The following is an 18,923-nucleotide window of genomic DNA, read 5'->3' on the forward strand; positions in this document are numbered from 1 at the left end:
ATGAGTCTGACAGGAGAGAGACCACATCTGTGCTCTGAGTGTGACAAACGCTTTACATATAAATCACAGCTTCTCATCCATCAGAGGAGTCACACAGGAGAGAGACCACATATGTGCTCTGAGTGTGACAAATGCTTTACATATAAATCACATCTTCTCAGACATCAGAGGAGTCACACAGGAGAGAGACCACATCTGTGCTCTGAGTGTGACAAATGCTTTACATGTAAATCACATCTTCTCATCCATCAGAGGATTCACACAGGAGAGCGACCATTTACATGTTCTGAATGTAGCAAGTGTTTTACAGTAGAGTCATATCTTGTTATACATCAGAGGAGTCATACGGGAGAAAAACCATTTAAGTGCTCTGAATGTAGCAAGTGTTTTATCCAGAAGTTCAACCTTGTTATACATCAGATGATTCATACAGGAGAGAAACCATTTAATTGCTCTGAATGCAGCAAGTGTTTTACCAGTAAGCGTAACCTAGTTACACATCAGAGGAGTCACACTGGAGAGAGACCATTTAAATGTTTTGAATGTGCCAAGTGTTTTATCCAGAAGGCCCAACTTGTTAGACATCAGAGGAGTCACACAGGAGAGAAACCATTTAGTTGCTCAGAATGCAGCAAGTGTTTTACCCATAAGCATAATCTAGTTACACATCAGAGGAGTCACACTGGAGAGAAACCATTTCGTTGCTCAGAATGCAGCAAGTGTTTTACCCGTGAGCATCATCTAGTTACACATCAGAGGAGTCACACAGGAGAGAAACCATTTAAATGCTTTGAATGCGCCAAGTGTTTTATCCATAAGGCTAACCTTGTTATACATCAGAGGAGTCACACAGGAGAGAAACCATTTAGTTGCTCAGAATGCAGCAAGTATTTTACAAGTAAGCGTAATCTAGTTACACATCAGAGGAGTCACACTGGACAGAAGTCATTTACATGCTCTGAGGACCTGAATGTATCACGTGTTCCTCATGTTCCCTTGTATCCCTGCAATGGGGATGATACAAATGTCTGTGGTGGCAGCTTTCGGGGCTGGTCACCTGAGAGAGTAATTCAATTTGTGCCTTAGGGCACAAACATCTGATGGCACCTTCCACTCTCAGCCTCCTGAGGCAGTGAGCAGCAATATGTGAAAGTGACCTGTATGGGTTCCCAAATGTCACTTTTCACATCATGCCCATAACTTCAGATTGGTTATCTGTGTTACGTTGCTACATTCATTCTGTTTGGCTGCAATCAGCATAATAATAAAAGAACATTAATTTAGGACTCCCAATCTCCTGTCACTTTAGAAATGAGATCGGCTGTGCAGAATACAAATGAATCCCTTCTATATGATTACATGTTAGGAAATTTTATTTAATGAATGTAACAATTTGTATTTGTATATAAATCTGTCTTGTTAAAGACCAGAGAGAGAAACACCTGTAGTTGATCCTCTGTGCCAGTGACTGTAATAAACATTGTGTTATGTGAACCCTCCAATAATATCCCTGCAATAGTATTTATTTATTTATCTATTTACAGTTTCTTATATAGTGCAGCAGATTCTGTTATGGTGTGTACACACGTTAGATGTTCCTTAAGATCCTATCCACGATCTGATCAGATAGGATCTTGGATAGGATCTTAAGGCACATCCGATTTGCATCCTATCTTGACTATACAGTGCAGATCTGCACTATATAGACAAGGCAGCCAAGACTTTCTGGCTTCCGATACGTGAACGTGCATCAGGATCGGATCGGGATCGCAAGGGTTAAAACCCTTGCGATCTGCATCCGATGCGATCCGATGTTGACTATATCGTCAACATCGGAAAGGAAATTGGACCGTGTGTACACAGCATTACAGTCTCTTATATAGCGCAGCAGATTCCGTTGCGCTTTACAATTGTAAACAGAGATAAACAAACAGGGTAACAACAGACAGATTTGGAAGTTAGAGGGCCCTGCTGCAAGCTAACAATCTATAGGGACATAGGAGGGAAACACAAGGACAGGCACCAGTAATAGCATAGCTTGTAGGTCCAGAAGGGAAGCTATATAATACATAAGTAGAGGGTTATGCATATGGGAATTAATTATGATATACTTGCCTGAAGAGGTGAGTTTTGAGGGAATGCTTGAAAGTTTGGAAGCAAGTCGAGATTCTTATTGTACGTGGAAGGGCATTCTATAGGGTGGAAGCAGCCTGATGAAAGTCATGTAATAGTGAATTGGAGCTGGTGATCCATGCAGAAGAGACAGAGATCTTGTGCAGAGCAGAGATTTTATTTATAAATATATTTATGTTGCTCTCCTGACATGAAGGGAGCTGCTACAATTGACCCCTAATACCAGTGGCATAAGAATAGCCCCACAGACCCCACAGTTGCGGGGAGGTGCTGAGGGTCTGCAGGGCTGTCTATGCGCTGCACTGCTGCTGGTGCCTGGGACCAACCAGACCCTTTGCTCGCTGCTGCCACTGGGACCAACAGATCTACTTGTCTCTTGTCTGCAGCCCCAGCTATCCTCTTGACAGGCTCCTGTTAATGAAAATGACCCTCACAAAATGTCCTTCTTACAGCACACACTTTTTGAGGATGCTAGAGCAGGCAGAAGCCTGCTCTAGCATATTCAAAAATGGTCTGCTGTTATGGGCAGCCATTTTGTGAGGGTCATTTTCATAAACAGGGTCATTTTCATAAACAGAAGCCTGACAGGAGGAGATCTGGGACTGCAGATCCCGGCGGAGGTGAGCAGAAGTGTAAGCAGTGGGGTTAGGGGTTGGAGGAGGGTGGCGGTTTTTATTTTATGGGGTGGGGGGCTTTAATTTTAAGGGGGGCGGCTGAAATTTCAGGTGGAGTGATGCCAAATTTATAGTTACACCACTGCATAATACACTAAAATACAACACAAAAAGGAGAGAATAGCAGTTTCTTGGTGGTGGGCACTGAATCAAAACATAACTTTTACTGTATTTGTATGTCATGTTCAAGTTACAGCACAGGTCAAGCACAGATTTCTGTAAGGAGAAAAATAGGAAAACAATAGACTCCTAAGACGAAAATTATGGAAGGGAGGAGGGGGACAGAAGGGGAAAGCAACTGGGATAGATGAGAATAATTTTTGTGTGATGGTCAAAATATTAACTTGGAACGTTAGAGGTCTTAACGATAAAGTTAAAAGATCATTGGTGCTAAATCATTGCAAAACTTTAGAAGCTGAAATTATTTGTCTTCAGGACACCCATCTGTGTGGAGACCGGCTTCTGTGTGGAGACCGGCTTCCTGGATAGGAGCAGCATTTCATGCCCCTTTTACATCTATGTCCAGAGGAGTTTCAATTCTGGTAAAGAAATCTATGATTTTGGAATTTAGAACAGCCAAGGTGGACCCCAGGGGTAGATATGTATTTCTAGACTGTAGCATAGACTATGTTGATATAAGTCTTTTAAACATATACAGTATATCCCTCCGCCATTCTCATATGAGATAGTAAGGGCAGGTGTAGATTTTGCCACTTCATTCCCGGAAAACCTTACGATCTGTTTAGGCGATTTCAACAACACTATTTCCCCTCAGTTAGATAGGTGGAGTAAATCTAGTAAAGAAGCCAATAAGGAAGGGAATAGGTTTGCAAAATTTATAGAGGGGATCGGGTGGAAGGATCCTATGGAGAATGAGAAATCCAGACCTACCCCAATTCTCATGCTATTCAGCAACCCATAGGGCCTTCTCTAGGATAGATTTAATCTTAACATCGGATAAATTAATAAATAAGATCAAGCATATTGAATACAAGCGTGGGGAATATCAGATCATGCAGCTAAATCTAAAAGAATCTATTGGGTTCCGATATTGGAAGCTACAACCTTTCTGGCTTTCACAGATCAATCAGGATGAGATTGAGGGGGAAATGATGGCCTTTTTTAAATTAATGAAGGATCTACTTCAAATATATACATCTGGGATGCATTTAAGGCCTTCCTGAGAGGAGTGTTCAGTAAGAACATTTGTTTTATTAAGGGGGCGCACTGGAAGAGAGCACAAAGGATTTACTTAGAAAATATATATTTGACCAGTAAGACAGATTCATACTGGCAAAAATCTCAGAGAGAATGGGCGGAGTATCTACAGGATGTAAATAGTCGTAGTCTTTTATCAAGCTCAAACTACTGGTATTCGAGCTCTGATAAAGTGGGGACATTTTTGGCCTATTTAACGAGTTAGACCATCTAATATAGTTTCCAAAATTAGAACAGATGCAGGGGAAACTCTGACCTCTACTCCTAGGATAGTGGACGAGTTTGTCGCTCATTTTAATTCAGTGTATCAATCACATATTACAGTGGACCATGAGGATATTGGGATGTTTCTAGGGGAAATAGATCTCCCGCAACTCTCCTCAGAAGCCCAGGATTTATTAGATACCCATATTGAAATAACTGAAGTAGAAAGAGCAATTAGAGATCTACTGCCAGGAAAAGCCCCAGGCTTAGACAGATTACCAGGAGAGGTGTATAAAAACTTTGATAAAATATTGGCTCCTCGGCTAGTCACGCTATGTCAAAATATGATGGAGGAAGATGGCCTGCCTTCCTCGATGGCCGAGGCCTCAATAGTGGTTATACCAAAAAAAGGAAAAGATTTGACCAGGGTGGACTCGTATAGGCCAATATCATTATTACCAACTGATGCAAAGATTATAGCGAAAGTATTGGTGAACAGACTGAGTAGAGTTATTAAAGATATTGTCCACCCTGACCAAACAGGGTTTATGAGCGGGAAGTCTACAATGATAAACTTAAAAAGGGTATTTTCATATTTTCAATATGTAAATAGCAGGGGATAAATGCCGTGTTGGCCTCTTTTGATGCCAACAAGGCATTTGACTCCATTGAATGGAGCTATTTATGGGGCACCCTCAAAGCATTTGGATTCGGACCAGTCTTTATCAAATGGATGAGGCTTCTGTATAAGAACCCAAGGGCACGAATCTCTATTAACGGATTTAGATCCATCCCATTCCCGTTGAATAGAGGTAATCGGCAAGGGTGTCCCCTCTCTCCGTTCATATTCGCGGTAACCATCAAACCATTAGCGTGCCTATTAAGAGCAAGGCTGAGCTGCCAGGTGGTGGGGGTGGACATGAGGTATAATTTAATATCATTATATGCAGACGACCTGCTGGTCGGCCTGGCCAATCCAAGAGTCGAACTATCGGAAGTTATTGAACAAATAAGACAATTAGGGGAATATTCTGAGCTCACGATAAATTGGAGTAAATTCCATCTATTGGCAATAGGCAATGATAAACTTGGTGACTATCGGGCCAACATCCCCATGAAGAATGTCTCTAGTTTTAAATATCTGGGGATTGAAATATCAGGACAAGCTCACGATTTCGTGAAGGATAATATATCACCCACGTTGGTGGAGGTGAGGACAAAATGTAGGTGCTGGGCTAAACTCCCTCTGACTGTAATTGGATGAGTAAATCTTACCAAAATGATCATTCTACCTAAGATCCTGTACATACTCCAGCATTCACCAATTTATATCAAAGATGAATTCTTCAGAAGTTTAAATAGCATTATATACTCCTTTATTTGGGGAATTAAACGTCCCTAGCCTTACCAAACTTTAAAAACTATTATTATGCAGTGCAAATAGCACATTTAAGTTTTTGGGTAAAGACAGAAGAGCAAACCAAAGAGTTAATTAGATTGGTGAACTGTGTGGATGTAAATCTTACACCCTTACAGTTACTGTTATTAAACACAACCTGTAAAAAGTATCCCCCTATCATAAATCAAGCTCTAAAAATCTGGAGAGCAGTCTGTAAAATGGACGGATATGTAGGGTTAGATCCAGCCACATCTTTCCTGTCTCTGACAACAGCACAAGAGATTAGAAAACAGCAAGGTGGGATAATATGGGCACAATATGGAATATCCTCAGTGGGTCAACTATATCAAGATAGAACTTTTAAATCTTTTGAGCAACTGCAGGCCGAATTCAGTCTGCCCAGATCAATTTTTTTTATATTCTTACAGGTTAGAAGTGCTTTAAATCAGTACTGTGATGGCAGGGAAGGGTGGTTGGAGGAAGCCCCAATCAAACAGTTCATCAAACAATTAACTACTCGGAAGCGTATCTCAAAAGGTTATTATAATTTATCTGTAAATATAAATGATGTTGGTCTGTTACAGCTCATGCAGAGGTGGACCAGAGGTGTCTCAGATATAAATGAGAGTAATTGGCAAATAGCACTAGCCATTACAAAAAAAAGCAACAAACTCTATATAAATTCAACAGGTTCAGTTTAACATTTTGCATAGAACATAACCTCGTCAGATAAAAAAAAATAGATTAAGTAAGTAGCGATGCGTGCCCAAAATGTGGGGAAAATGGGGCCACATTCTGGCATCTACTATGGGCATGTAGGAGAGTGAGATATTTCAGGGAAAGGATATGTCAGATCATCATGGGTTTGGGGTGTCTCGAGATACCCTCTCAGAAATCAACATGGTTATGGGACTATGGCAGAGGGTGGACATCTCCAGAGAGATGGGATCATTGTTGTTGAATCTCACGGCACTAGACAAGGTGATTATTGCACGTCATTGGATGGCAGTAAGAGGCCCTGAAATTAAGGAATGGATTAATCTTGTGAATATCACATGTGAACATGAAAAATTTACTTATGCATCTAGAGCCACTAGCACTAAATTTTATTCAATTTGGAAACCATGGCACCAATCAGAATATCATAAGGTAAAAGGGGTGATCACAGTCATAGAAATAAAAAAAAGAAATAGTAAAAAGTAAACAGATAATTTAATCAGGGGAAATAAGGAAAAGAGGAAGGGAAGGCGGGAAAGCTTTGATATATCTATATCTATATATACAGTATCCAATCCTGCCGGCACTCTCTTGACTCAAAAACAGCAGGCCCCGGTGCCCCAACGATGAAACAACACAGCAATCCAAGAAATGAAGGGCAGATGCAGCATATAATCAAGGTTTATAGAAGTCAAGCTTTCGGGGTCTGACCCCCGTCTTCAGGACAATAACCTACAGCAAAAGCACCATGAAACAAACAGCGTATATATACACATACTTACCCCGCCATTCAGCCCACTGTCCTCCCGTACGGCGTGCGACGCTGCGTCCAGGCGGAAGCTATCAGACCGCAGACATCCGGCGGCAGTTAGCGGCAACGTTGCTAGGCAACAGACGCCGCTTGCGCTCCAGCTCACCCCGGACTTCAACATACTTCCTGCTGGCCTGGTCACCTTAGCCAGTCGGGGGACCTAGGGGAACAGGGGAAAAAAGGACATTAAACAGTTATATACTAGAATACACACATACACAGGAAACACAATATACACAATATATACAGCACACTAAATGATGAGTTTGACCAAATGGATACCTGCGCATCATAGCACAGCATTCCAGTTGATTTTTTCATTAAGGCCATGAGGCTGAATGGTATTTAGCCTGAAGATCCATCTAGATTCAGAGAGCAATAGACACTTTGCCCTGTCTCCTCCCCTTAACGAATCAGGTACAGTATGTGGTCAATAATAAAATATTTGAGCGAGGACAACGTATGTCCCATCGCTTTGAAATGGCGTGCAACAGGCTGATCTATTGTCCGGCCAGAAATTGCCAAGTCAATAGCAGACCTGTGCAACGCCATTCTCTCGCGGAAATACCTGGTGGTCTGTCCCACATAATAGTAGCCACACGGGCACACTATAATATACACCACATATTCTGATCTACAGGACAGCACAAAGCGTATATGATACTCCTTCTCCGTGTGTGGGTATTTAAACTTCTTACACACGATCAGATGACTACAAGTGGTACAATTACAGCAGCTATTGCAGCCTGGTGGTTTAATGTAGACATTAGGGGCTCGTGGAATACCCATCCCCGTAATGTCTGTCTTCATTAACCGGTCCTTTAAGTTACGACCTCTTTTGAAGGCTGCCAAGGGGCGTACTGTACTTAGTCCAATCAAGTCAGGGTCACTCTTGACAATGGGCCAGAGTGCTTTTGAGGCATAATGAATGGCGGGGCTGGCCACAGGATAGGTACTGGTCCAGGGAAGAACATTAGATGATTTTGCAGGTTTGGGCTGGAGCAACTCCATACGGGACATGGTCATAACCTCCAGCTTCTGTTGTTGTAACAGAGCTGGATCATACCCCCTACTCTCAAATTTTGCAATACATGAATTTAATGGTGGAGTCTCTGGAATTGACATCCACCATCACGGCATCAAATAGCTCCTGTCCACCCGTCCACAAGATGAAAATATCATCAATGTAGCAGGTGTACAGGAGCAGATGCCTGTTAACCAAAGGATTATTGAAAAACATCTGCTCTTCCTGGCTAAACATGTAGATATTAGCATACAAGGGTGCCACGGATGATCCCATTGCGCACCCTCACAGCTGCAGGTAGTACCTACCATCAAACAGAAAGAAATTTCTTTCAAGGGTCAGCCTCAGCAAAGTAATAAACAAATGATGATCAAAAACATTGCTATCTAGATGTTGGCTCAAGAATGCCTGTACCGCATCCAGTCCCCCACCATGGGGTATGGACGTGTACAGACTGGCCACATCCAGACAACACATCAGAGTCCCTGGGGGAACCACAGAAATGTCCAGTAATAACTTCAAAAAGCTAGTCGTGTCTTTCAAGAATGCTTTTTTCTTAGACAGCAATGGCTGGAGAACATAATCAAGCAGTTGTGAAACAGGCTGATATAACGAGTTCCTTGCAGAAATAATTGGCCACCCGGGTGGCCTACTGGCGTCCTTATGCAGCTTCGGAAGGGTATATAATACCGGGACAACAGGGTCTGCTGTCAATATCCGATCTCTTACTTTGGCCGGTAGTTTCCCCTCCAAAACCGCTGTAGACAAAATGGTGGACAGTTCCTTCTTGAATTTATTAGTTGGGTTGCTGGGTAATTTTTTGTAGACCACAGGATCCGCCAATTGATGATAAATTTCGGCTCTGTAATCACCGATGTTCTGGATTACAATCGCTCCGCCTTTGTCGGCGGGACGGATGACTATATCCTGGTACCCACTAAATTCTCTTAGGGCCTCAGTCTCAATTTTGGACAAATTTTTAGAGACAATGCCAGGGGCTACCACAAATCTATTGACAGAGTCATCCAGCAATCTCCCAAAGGTTTTCAGCGAAGGATTAATCGACACCGGGTCAAATTTAGAGCTTGCACTGGAAGCCAGGAAGTCTCCAAATATGTCAGATGAAGGTTGCGTCACTTTATTTTGAAAGAACTCTTTTAATCTTAATTTTCTCATAAACCTGTGATGATCACACCTCCAGTCAAAGCTGTCAAAAAAGTTAGTAGGAACAAAAGTAAGGCCTCTATTTAGTACAGATAGTTCAGTCGGAGACAGGATACGGCTGGATAAATTAAATATTAGGGTTTTTTCGTTCCCACTATGCGTGGGGGGTTTCGGCGCACCTCGCCTGTTTTGTTGGCCCCTGCGGGTGGCCGGCCTCTTCTGGCCTGTTGTATAGCAGGGCCTGCCTGGCCTAAAGGGACACCCTGATCAGTGGCCTCATCCGACTCAGATATGACAAAGTCACTGTCACTGGTCATATTACTCAATTGTTGACGGCCCGGGTTTTCCCATGTTTTTGTTGTCAGGGTTTCCGGCGGCGGGTGCCCGCCTCTCCTCGCTTCTCGGACCGATCACCGGTCAACCAGCCATACACCTTGTTTTCTTCATAGTCTAAATCGACTGTATAACGTTTGTTCCTCTTAAACTTAAGAAGATCTTTCTTGTAGGCCTCACATTGTTGATCCAACTTTTGTGCCCAACTATTATTAGCGGGGTCAGTTAACACATCCTGATGGGCAATTTGAAAGGCAGAGATTTTATCTTTGGTGATCTGTAGCTCACGCCCGGACTCCTCAACCACCAATATCATCAAATCCATCGCTGCTCTATTCAGGATCCCCACCCACTTCCGTACGAATTCGGGATTGTGGCGCCCGATAGTGGGGGTGTTCCTAATCCGGAACCCACGGGGGATTCTTTTTGCACGATAGTAATCTGACAAAGAAGAACCATGTAATAAAAAGTCTATTTCACGTCGTTTCTATATATAGCTGGTGTGTCAGCCCGGCTCTCCCGTAAACATGAAGCAGCTGCCGCGGGTGCCTTCTGGGAAAAGGATGTAGAACTTGGCTTGAAGACAAACAGAGGCACTCCTGCGGACAAGTGATAAGAAATTTAATGCACAAAGGTGACCGACATTTCGGGGTTAACACTCCCCATTTTCAAGGTGTAGACCTTGAAAACGGGGAGTGTTAACCCCGAAACGTCAGTCACCTTTGTGCATTAAATTGCTTATCACAAGTCCGCAGGAGTGCCTCTGTTTGTCTTCAAGCTGATATATATATATATATATATATATATATATATATATATATATATATATATATATATATATATATATATTACACCAGGCAGCACTTGGGCGATTTAGAAGAAATGGAGACCACACACAGGTTCTTCAAGATCTTTCGAAATTTAATCTCATCATCAGGATGACGAGATATGTGCCAGCCTGGTTAACAGTCTGCAGCAGAGGAAGGCACGGGGTGCAAATATCTTTTACACAAGCAGTAGAGTGACGATTTTTTTCCTTTTATATATATATATATATATATATATATATATATATATATATATATATATATATATAAAAGAAAAAATAGAAGGAGCGCACCGGTAAGTTTTACAGTTTGACTTTACTGAAAAAGGTAATAAAAGCACATACATATAAGTAAAAGATAATCAGCATATCCACCGTATCGTATTGCACAAGCCACGTCTGGACAAGAGCAGCAGAGTTCACGGCACTGGCGGGGTGGTCACAGCGTGTCCCACAGATGGAAAGCAGCCCGGCGGTGGAGCAGTGTTAAGCGTGTCAAACACCAGGATGAAGACCGGACGGAACAGCTGATGGATCAGTAGACACGTCGGGAAACCACTCCCCAACGCGTTTCGTCACTACGGATTTCGTCAGGAGGCGTGCATCTGTGGGACACGCTGTGACCACCCCGCCAGTGCCGTGAACTCTGCTGCTCTTGTCCAGACGTGGCTTGTGCAATACGATACGGTTGATATGCTGATTATCTTTTACTTATATGTATGTGCTTTTATTACCTTTTTCAGTAAAGTCAAACTGTGAAACTTACCGGTGCGCTCCTTCTATTTTTTTTTTCCATGTTCTTTGTTGCGTGAGGCACGGGCTAGCCTCTATTGAAGTCGAGCTGCCCTATTACCCCACTTTGGACGGAACCCATTGGAATTTGGACTTTGCACAGATTGGTATATTGTCTGTATATATAGTAGGTATCTGAGGAAGGGACTTAGGTCCTGAAAACGTTCATACCTCAATACAGTTGTTTGTTTGTATGACAAGTCTCCAGAGTGCTCTTTTCTTGGACCCGCTATATATATATATATATATATATATATATATATATATATATATATATATATATATATATATATATATATATATACGTATCCAAGAGACCGGCACAATCCACAGCACCTATGCAGGTAATGGTGGCTGGGTGCCTGCACGGTTAAATGGTATACTTGCAGGGGTTGGAGCGGCACTCACAGCAGAATGAAGAGACAGGTACACGTAGTTACAAGAGCGACGTTTCAACGTCCTTTATTTGGACATTTTCTTCAGGCTAATGCTCATATGAAAAAAACTTGGCTTTATACACCACAGCACGGTGGTGTATAAAGCCAAGTTTTTTTTCATATGAGCATTAGCCTGAAGAAAATGTCCAAATAAAGGACGTTGAAACGTCGCTCTTGTAACTACGTGTACCTGTCTCTTCATTCTGCTGTGAGTGCCGCTCCAACCCCTGCAAGTATATATATATATATATATATATATATATATATTTTTTTTATATTTCTTAATAACAGTGATGACCCACAAAAGGCACATATCACCACGAACATAAATGCCTAATACTAATCTAATACTAATGCTAATCTAAGGTACTGTAATAGACATTATCTAGCCGGAAATATCATAAAAATTATGTGCAGTAATCACCGTGGGATGGCCGAGATTGGTTAAACATAGTCATTTTATGTGACTTCCCTTCGCTTCACACTCTCAGTGCATGTTCAAAATCACAGATCTCTCATTGCACCAATTTCTGGGTCTCCATGTCATTCTTTCCAGTATCCCTGGTCCCACAGCTGATCATAATGCTGCACATCACCGTCACTTTCACCAGATGTTCAACCAGCCTTTATTTGGAGTGTCGGCCATTTTGGGTGATCCCAATTCACATAATAATCAAGGTTGGCTTAATATTATCCCCTTTGTTGTGGCTCTGGTTCCCATATTTATGTAGTAAAACATTCATATATTTCACAATTCATGCATAGTAATCTCAGATATTGCCTTACAGTCCACAATTTATATTTTATTGTATAAAAATTGAGATGGAGACACCCCCCAAAGGGGTACTCGCATCTAAATATAAATTTCCAACAGATGCAAAGTCTCAGGTACAGATCAAGACCAGAATATTATTAAAAATATATATAAAAAATTAAAAATATACAGTTTACAAAACTGACACAACAATATACATGTAAAAGTCCTTATACATACAACCAGTGTGACAAGGAGGAAGGCTGCTCACACTTCCTAGTACCACCAACACATTTCGGTCCTACCGGACCTTTATCAAGGCATGCACTTCACTTTAATAACATAAAAGAAACCTTTATGTGTTTCCTCATCTCTCTCATAGAGGTGAGCGAGGTAGGCAGTTAAAGCAACCCTTAGATTCATTCTGTATAAGAAACCAACCACTTGAATTTTTTTTTACATGAATTGAAACTGTATCACTAATTCCTATTTTCATATCCTTTTCTTCCGAGTAACACCCACTCCTAGCTACTGAATGTGAGAAAAGAGATAAAAAACGTCTTGTTGTCCAGCCGGATTACACAAATACTTTCCTCAATACATTGTGCAACACAATGGTAAATGCTAATTACACCCTGGCAGGGTAACACCTGACCTTGTATTCTAATTCTATCATAGCAGCCTCCAGCCTCCTGTTATGTCACCAATAGGAGCTTTAATTTAGGAGTCACCTATTGTCCAGGCAGAGAGTCCGCAGAAACATGTTCTACATATCAGCAGGAACTCTACAATGATTCCCTGCTAATAATAATAACATACATACATACATTTTATGTCTATCTATCCATCTACATATCTACATATAAGAGATCACTGAACTCACCAATTCTAGGTTGGGGTACAGTGGCCTGTGTGTTTTTGTTCTATGGGAATCCACTCTGTGTTAAAGATGAAAAGAAAGAAACATGTGCTGAATAATGAACTGTAGATCAATTGGGTATCACATTCATATATATATTATCTGTTTCCATGCCCAGAGGGCCCCCCCTCCGCTACTTTCTACTGCCATCCAGCGATTTGGCTATTTCTTCTGGAGCTGAAAAGAACTTGGTTTCTCCCTCTACAATTATTCTCATCTTTGCAGGATATATCATTGAGTACTGTATGTCGCACTCCCTTAGTCTTTTCTTGACATTTACAAATTTCAACCTTTGTCACTGCACCTCTCTTGCATAATCGGGAAACAACATGAATTTTAACCATTTTTCTCCAGCTGTCTCTCCAGGGCTCCAGCCCTAACCGGTTCCATACAGCCCAATAGCCCCATGTGATTTTAAATGTGTATTTTACAATAAAGGATACTTGTTTATATACACAAGGATCCAGAATTTATTCTTGGTTTGGGAGAGATAAATCCACGGGAGAAAGAACCTGCTCTATGCGCCTTGAAATCTACTACTTTGTGAGTATATGGTTTAGGGGGAGAACCCCATCTTTTATCATTGGATTGCAGTTTGATGACCCTGGGAGTATCATTTGTAAGGCGTATTGATCTGCACATTGTGTGAGTGTGACTGTAAGGTGGAGGTACCCCGATTAATCTGAAGTAAATAACATCATAAGACTGTTCATACTACAGAATAGAGTGATTGAAACCCCAAAAAACAGGGTTACATGAGGGGAACGACCCTCTCTCTTTTCTTTTGTTGTTTCATATTCCTCAATAAAAAAAACACAACGGAGAATTACAACAGGACTCACTGGAAGTCACAGGGGAGTACTTGTCTCTCTTTTCTTGTTTTTTTGTTCCAGCACACAAGCACCCTTATTCTTATTTCAAAACACTCTTTCCCATACATTGTCCATTGTAGGGAGACTAGGTGGTCTCCTTTTGTTTTGAAAGAATATAGGCAGCTAAGGCGCAGACTAGAATTTTACCAATAGACAAAATACAAGGTCATTTTCCAGTTATCTTTGGGGGGGGGAGGGGGGGGGGTTCCGCATTAGGGTGCAGAAAGAAAGACTGATTTAGTCTTTTCCGGGGCACTCTTTGTTGTTAAATTGGTGTTAATTATATTATTAAAATTTAGCTTTTATTTGGTATGCCTTAAAACAAATAGTGCTTAATACAAAATACAGACGTACACACATACATACATATAAAGTGAATTCTTTGTCATCAGACACATAAAGGGTAAAAATACTCCAAATCACAAAGTAAGTGATGTACAAAGGGTTGTTCAATCTCCCCTCAGTTTTCACAGTTCATTTATCTTTGACCAAATATATCTAGCAGATATATTGGTTGTTGTATCAAGTTTGCGAAATTTCTTTAACTTATAGGTGAAAAAATATGAATCAACCCCTCTTCAAATGTTGGGGTAATTATATGGCTTTTAATCCCAACAATATTTCCTTTCCTTTTTGTTTTCAATAGTTTATGTATACAGGTCTAAGTGACATGCAATTATTTTGCTGAATCTGTTTTCCTCCTATCAATCTGTTATCTTTGCTACACTTTCCAAACTGCAAAGCAAATTGAGATAAAAAATGATGTGTGTTTTCAGGGCAGATTTAATACTGTTGCAGGTTTTAACAGCATCTACAATCCTATTTCCAGAATTTCTCAGTGGGGAGTGTATAACAGTCAATTTATTGGATGAGAATGCTGATCTGTATGGTGGTGAGAGAAGGATAAGTTGTGCTATTTCTCTCACCAAGGAGCAATTCTGCTTTTCAGTATCATGTTAAAAACGTAAAATACTGAGTGAGAGTTTGCTCCTTTCGTACCTTCAGCACTGAGGGAGAGATAGATAGATATAAAAGGATGTGAGCTCTCTATTGTGTCAGGAATGTACTGCTCAGAGTGTTTTCTGTTGCAATAAATTGCAGTGCAGGAAATTCACCCGGATGTTCTGACAGAGAGTGTTCACACCGAACCTGTGTGGGTAGAGGAGTTCAAAAGTGTCGCGTACCTCATGGAAGATAAGATATCTGGGTTATTCATACTGGCACCATTCTGCTGTCTGGTATCTGCCCTGTGGGCATAGAATACCAGATGAGAGATAAGTGTCAGTTGTCACCCAGACAGAATATACACATGTACCAGTTTTCTGCTGTTCTGACGCCGGTCGCAAATACAATCTCTGATGTTATTCACACTTGCAGAGACAATGAATGCAGTGGGCGTCAGAATGAGAGAAACTGCTGATCGGAGGTTTAGTTCTCACAGAAGTCACAACAGATTTGTTTATCTCTCTCTAGGACAATTATGGAGTTTCACTCCGTTCTTAAGTCTGTAGGTAACACTTTTATTGTGGTATCAATTTGGCATGGTATACTTCTCATCAATTCTCTCAACAGGAAAGATATGCTATGTGGCGAATCTCACCGTTTCAACTGTTAAATGCAATATTGATCAGTTATTTGTCTATTCCAGAAATTGAGCAATCTTATATGACATATAGCAGTTAGTGCTAATACATATTGCACTGGTCATTAAACAATTATCACAAGAACAATTCGCTATGTGGCAGTATGAGCGCTGGGGCTGTTAATACAGCATTGCTCGATTTTGTTTTTTTAGGAAATTAGGGCAGTTTGTGTATGACAAGAAATAATTAGTACCTACACACACTGCGCTATTCAAAAATCAATTTTCACAGAAAAATGCGCTATGTGGAAAAAGCGCTTGGAATAATAATACAGATCTAATCTTTCACTTGAGAGATTTAAACAGTATACATAGTAGGTAACATTTGGTACTCATATATGCTGCACTGGTCATGAGACCTTGTTCACAGAGTAATGTGCTATGTGGCAGTCGAGACCCCAAACATATTTTCTATGTCAGAAACCTGCCGTTCTCTAATAGACAGCAGAAATGTCCGGACACCAAAAAAGTTTTCTATGTCAGGTATTCTTATCTCTGACTAGGTTACTCAGCAAGCAGCGGGTAAATCCTTTATCATTTTATAGGGTGCTGCGCCTTAATTGGCATTTGAGTACTCACGGACCGGTTTAAATGTGCCGGTTACGTTACCGCGGCAGGGAGAAGGTGTTAGGAGTCAGCCGTCTCATCCATCGTTCACATCTCCTGTGAGCCTGGGGACAGGAAGTGACGCGCGTTTCGCTCTGGGAGCTTGATCACACTAGGAATGGTGTGTCACTTCCAAGCTGCGGCGAGTATTTAAAGGTTAAATTAATTGAATGATTGTTCTTAATTGGCCAGTATAGTATCATTGATAAGTCTGGCTATTTCTAATGGAATTAAATGCCCATAAGTGCTATTGGTTTGTAATACATGTTTAGTGCTAATTTACATGATGATTTTTTATTGTTAATCATTTATTTTTATATATTTATTATTGCTTGTTCATTTATTATTTATTACTTTCGTTTTTTAATTAATTAATTCATATATGGAGAGTTTGTAACAGTGGGAGAATCATCATTTTTTTATTTTTTTACTTTTTGTTAGAATTGATTGATCTCTGTATATGTCCTCCGAGGTTTTGATTAATAATATTGCTATTTTGAGATAATTTTTATCGGGTATTCCTTGATGGACACATATTTTTAATTGTTGAGTATTGTTTATAGTTAATACAGCAATATCTTTCTATTCCCCATCCACCAACACGCTGCATGGAAAACTCAGGTCCTGGGGAAATAGTTTATTCTTACGATTTTATCAGTTTTTCCGTTTCTTGGAGTTTTGTTTGTTTTACCATTTTTCTTCTTATTGTTTCTTTTTATTTTTTTATTTTTTAGCTGATCCTTGTATGTTTATGACATTGTGGTTTGTTGTATTATTCGGTCTTCTTTCTGAAATATAGGCTGCGGCTGTGATGGGATAATAGTGATGGGTAATATTTTATTGTTCCTTGATGATTTGGACAATTTTGTCAGAGTGAGTCAGTTTGAAGGGATACCTAGATCCTTCAGCTATCTAATAGAGTTTAGAGTAGGTATGGTAAGTTCTGTTTCCAGTTATATATAGAAGTGATGCACAAAAATAAACATTTTTTGCCAAAGTTGCACAGCCAAAAAATTTTGCCGCACACAGCCTTCGTAAAATTAGAGGGAACATTGAATGAGGGTGGGTAATATGTGCAGCTCAAAAAGGATTCTAGACTGTCTAGGCCAGTGAGGGAGCAGGGATCCCGGCAATGACAACCCCCAGTTACACCAGGCAGGGCAGCCCTTTTACCCACCAAGGGTGGCCACCCCACCATCGCAGTTTACCAAGATATAAGGTTCAAATTATTTAAAGGCAGGGGTTGCCCTGGGGATGAAATCCATATTTATTGTGGTGGACCGGCAAGGGGTACCTCTGTCCTCTAAGATCGTGGGGGTTCATCAGGGGACTGAGTGCCTGCAGTGCACTTCCTGTTGCCCAGCATCAGTGTCCTGTGTCCAGAGTTTCTGCACACTGACAAGCTGTGCACCACGTGCGGGACCGGGAGGGTGCAGAGAGGACACCGGAACAGACGTCACACGCCTGGGGTCATAGGGGATATCTATTCCACCTCCTTCTTAGCACCTCTGTCTTGCGGCAGCACACCCCATTGCTCCAGACTTCCACCCTACAACATCTGCTCCGAGGTCATGCCCCAAGACTAGCCCCGGCTTCCCTGTCCTTGAGCATGCAAAGATATCTTATGGAACGGTTAACAAGTATGGGATGATTGAAACTGTATGGGATTGCCCAAAAGTTACTTTATAGTCAAAAAAGGGGAAAGGGGAGTTGGAGAGTCTGCACTGGTTGGTGCTATAGCACCTAATGAGGCCCCAAGCGAGACAATATTCTTTAATTTATATGTGATCTCTGTGGGGGTGCAGCCAAAGACAATGAATTATGAACAAAAAAAGGGGGAAAGAGAAAAGATTGTCTTCTTTTTTTGGCGCACAGAAGAAAAGATAAAGTATTTTAAGTGTTTGTTTAAAATTTAGCTTTTAATTAGTCTGTTTTAAAACTGCTTTTACTGTGAAATATTAGTGCAGTAAACAAAAATTGATTAAAATCGGTATCAGTGTGTCTTTTTTCTTTTAGTTTAATTCTTATTCAGAGACGTGTGTTGAGATTTCTTTTATTTTCAGATCCTTTAATACATCATGTATATGATACAATGTTTCTTTACTGGGTTGTAATTGTATCAAGGTTCCTCTTATTTATTCTTCCTCTATGATTATTTGTTATAAACTTTTGTATTAGTCTCAGAGGGCTGGAGGTATAGGAGGGTATAGATAGGCAGTTTTTTGAATTTTGACTGTCTTATCTTATTGTTCACCTATATTGATGTATAAAGTTAATTTCCTTTAATTTTCTTAATCAACACATGTAGCTCCGACTTTTGTTTGATTGTTAATTAATGGGTAGGGATTTGTGACCTTTTTCAGCTTCTGTATTGTACCATCAATTATTAATTGAATAA

The 18,923-nt window shown here is 40.7% G+C and overlaps 1 protein-coding gene across 1 annotated transcript; it reads left to right on the plus strand.

Annotated features, from left to right (window-relative positions):
• LOC146073314 (uncharacterized) lies at positions 1-1,086 on the plus strand. Its single transcript, XM_083180492.1, has one exon. It carries the CDS (start codon positions 1-3, stop codon positions 1,084-1,086), a length of 1,086 nt encoding a protein of 361 aa, XP_083036618.1.
• The last annotated feature ends 17,837 nt before the right edge of the window (positions 1,087-18,923 follow it).

This window comes from Crinia signifera, chromosome 4, assembly GCF_055691185.1.
Source record: "Crinia signifera chromosome 4, ASM5569118v1, whole genome shotgun sequence".
Taxonomy (NCBI): Eukaryota; Metazoa; Chordata; class Amphibia; order Anura; family Myobatrachidae; genus Crinia; species Crinia signifera.

Excerpts from the sequence above, each read along its gene's own strand:
- LOC146073314 (XM_083180492.1), top strand. The coding sequence starts at position 1 with ATGAGTCTGACAGGAGAGAGACCACATCTGTGCTCTGAGTGTGACAAA.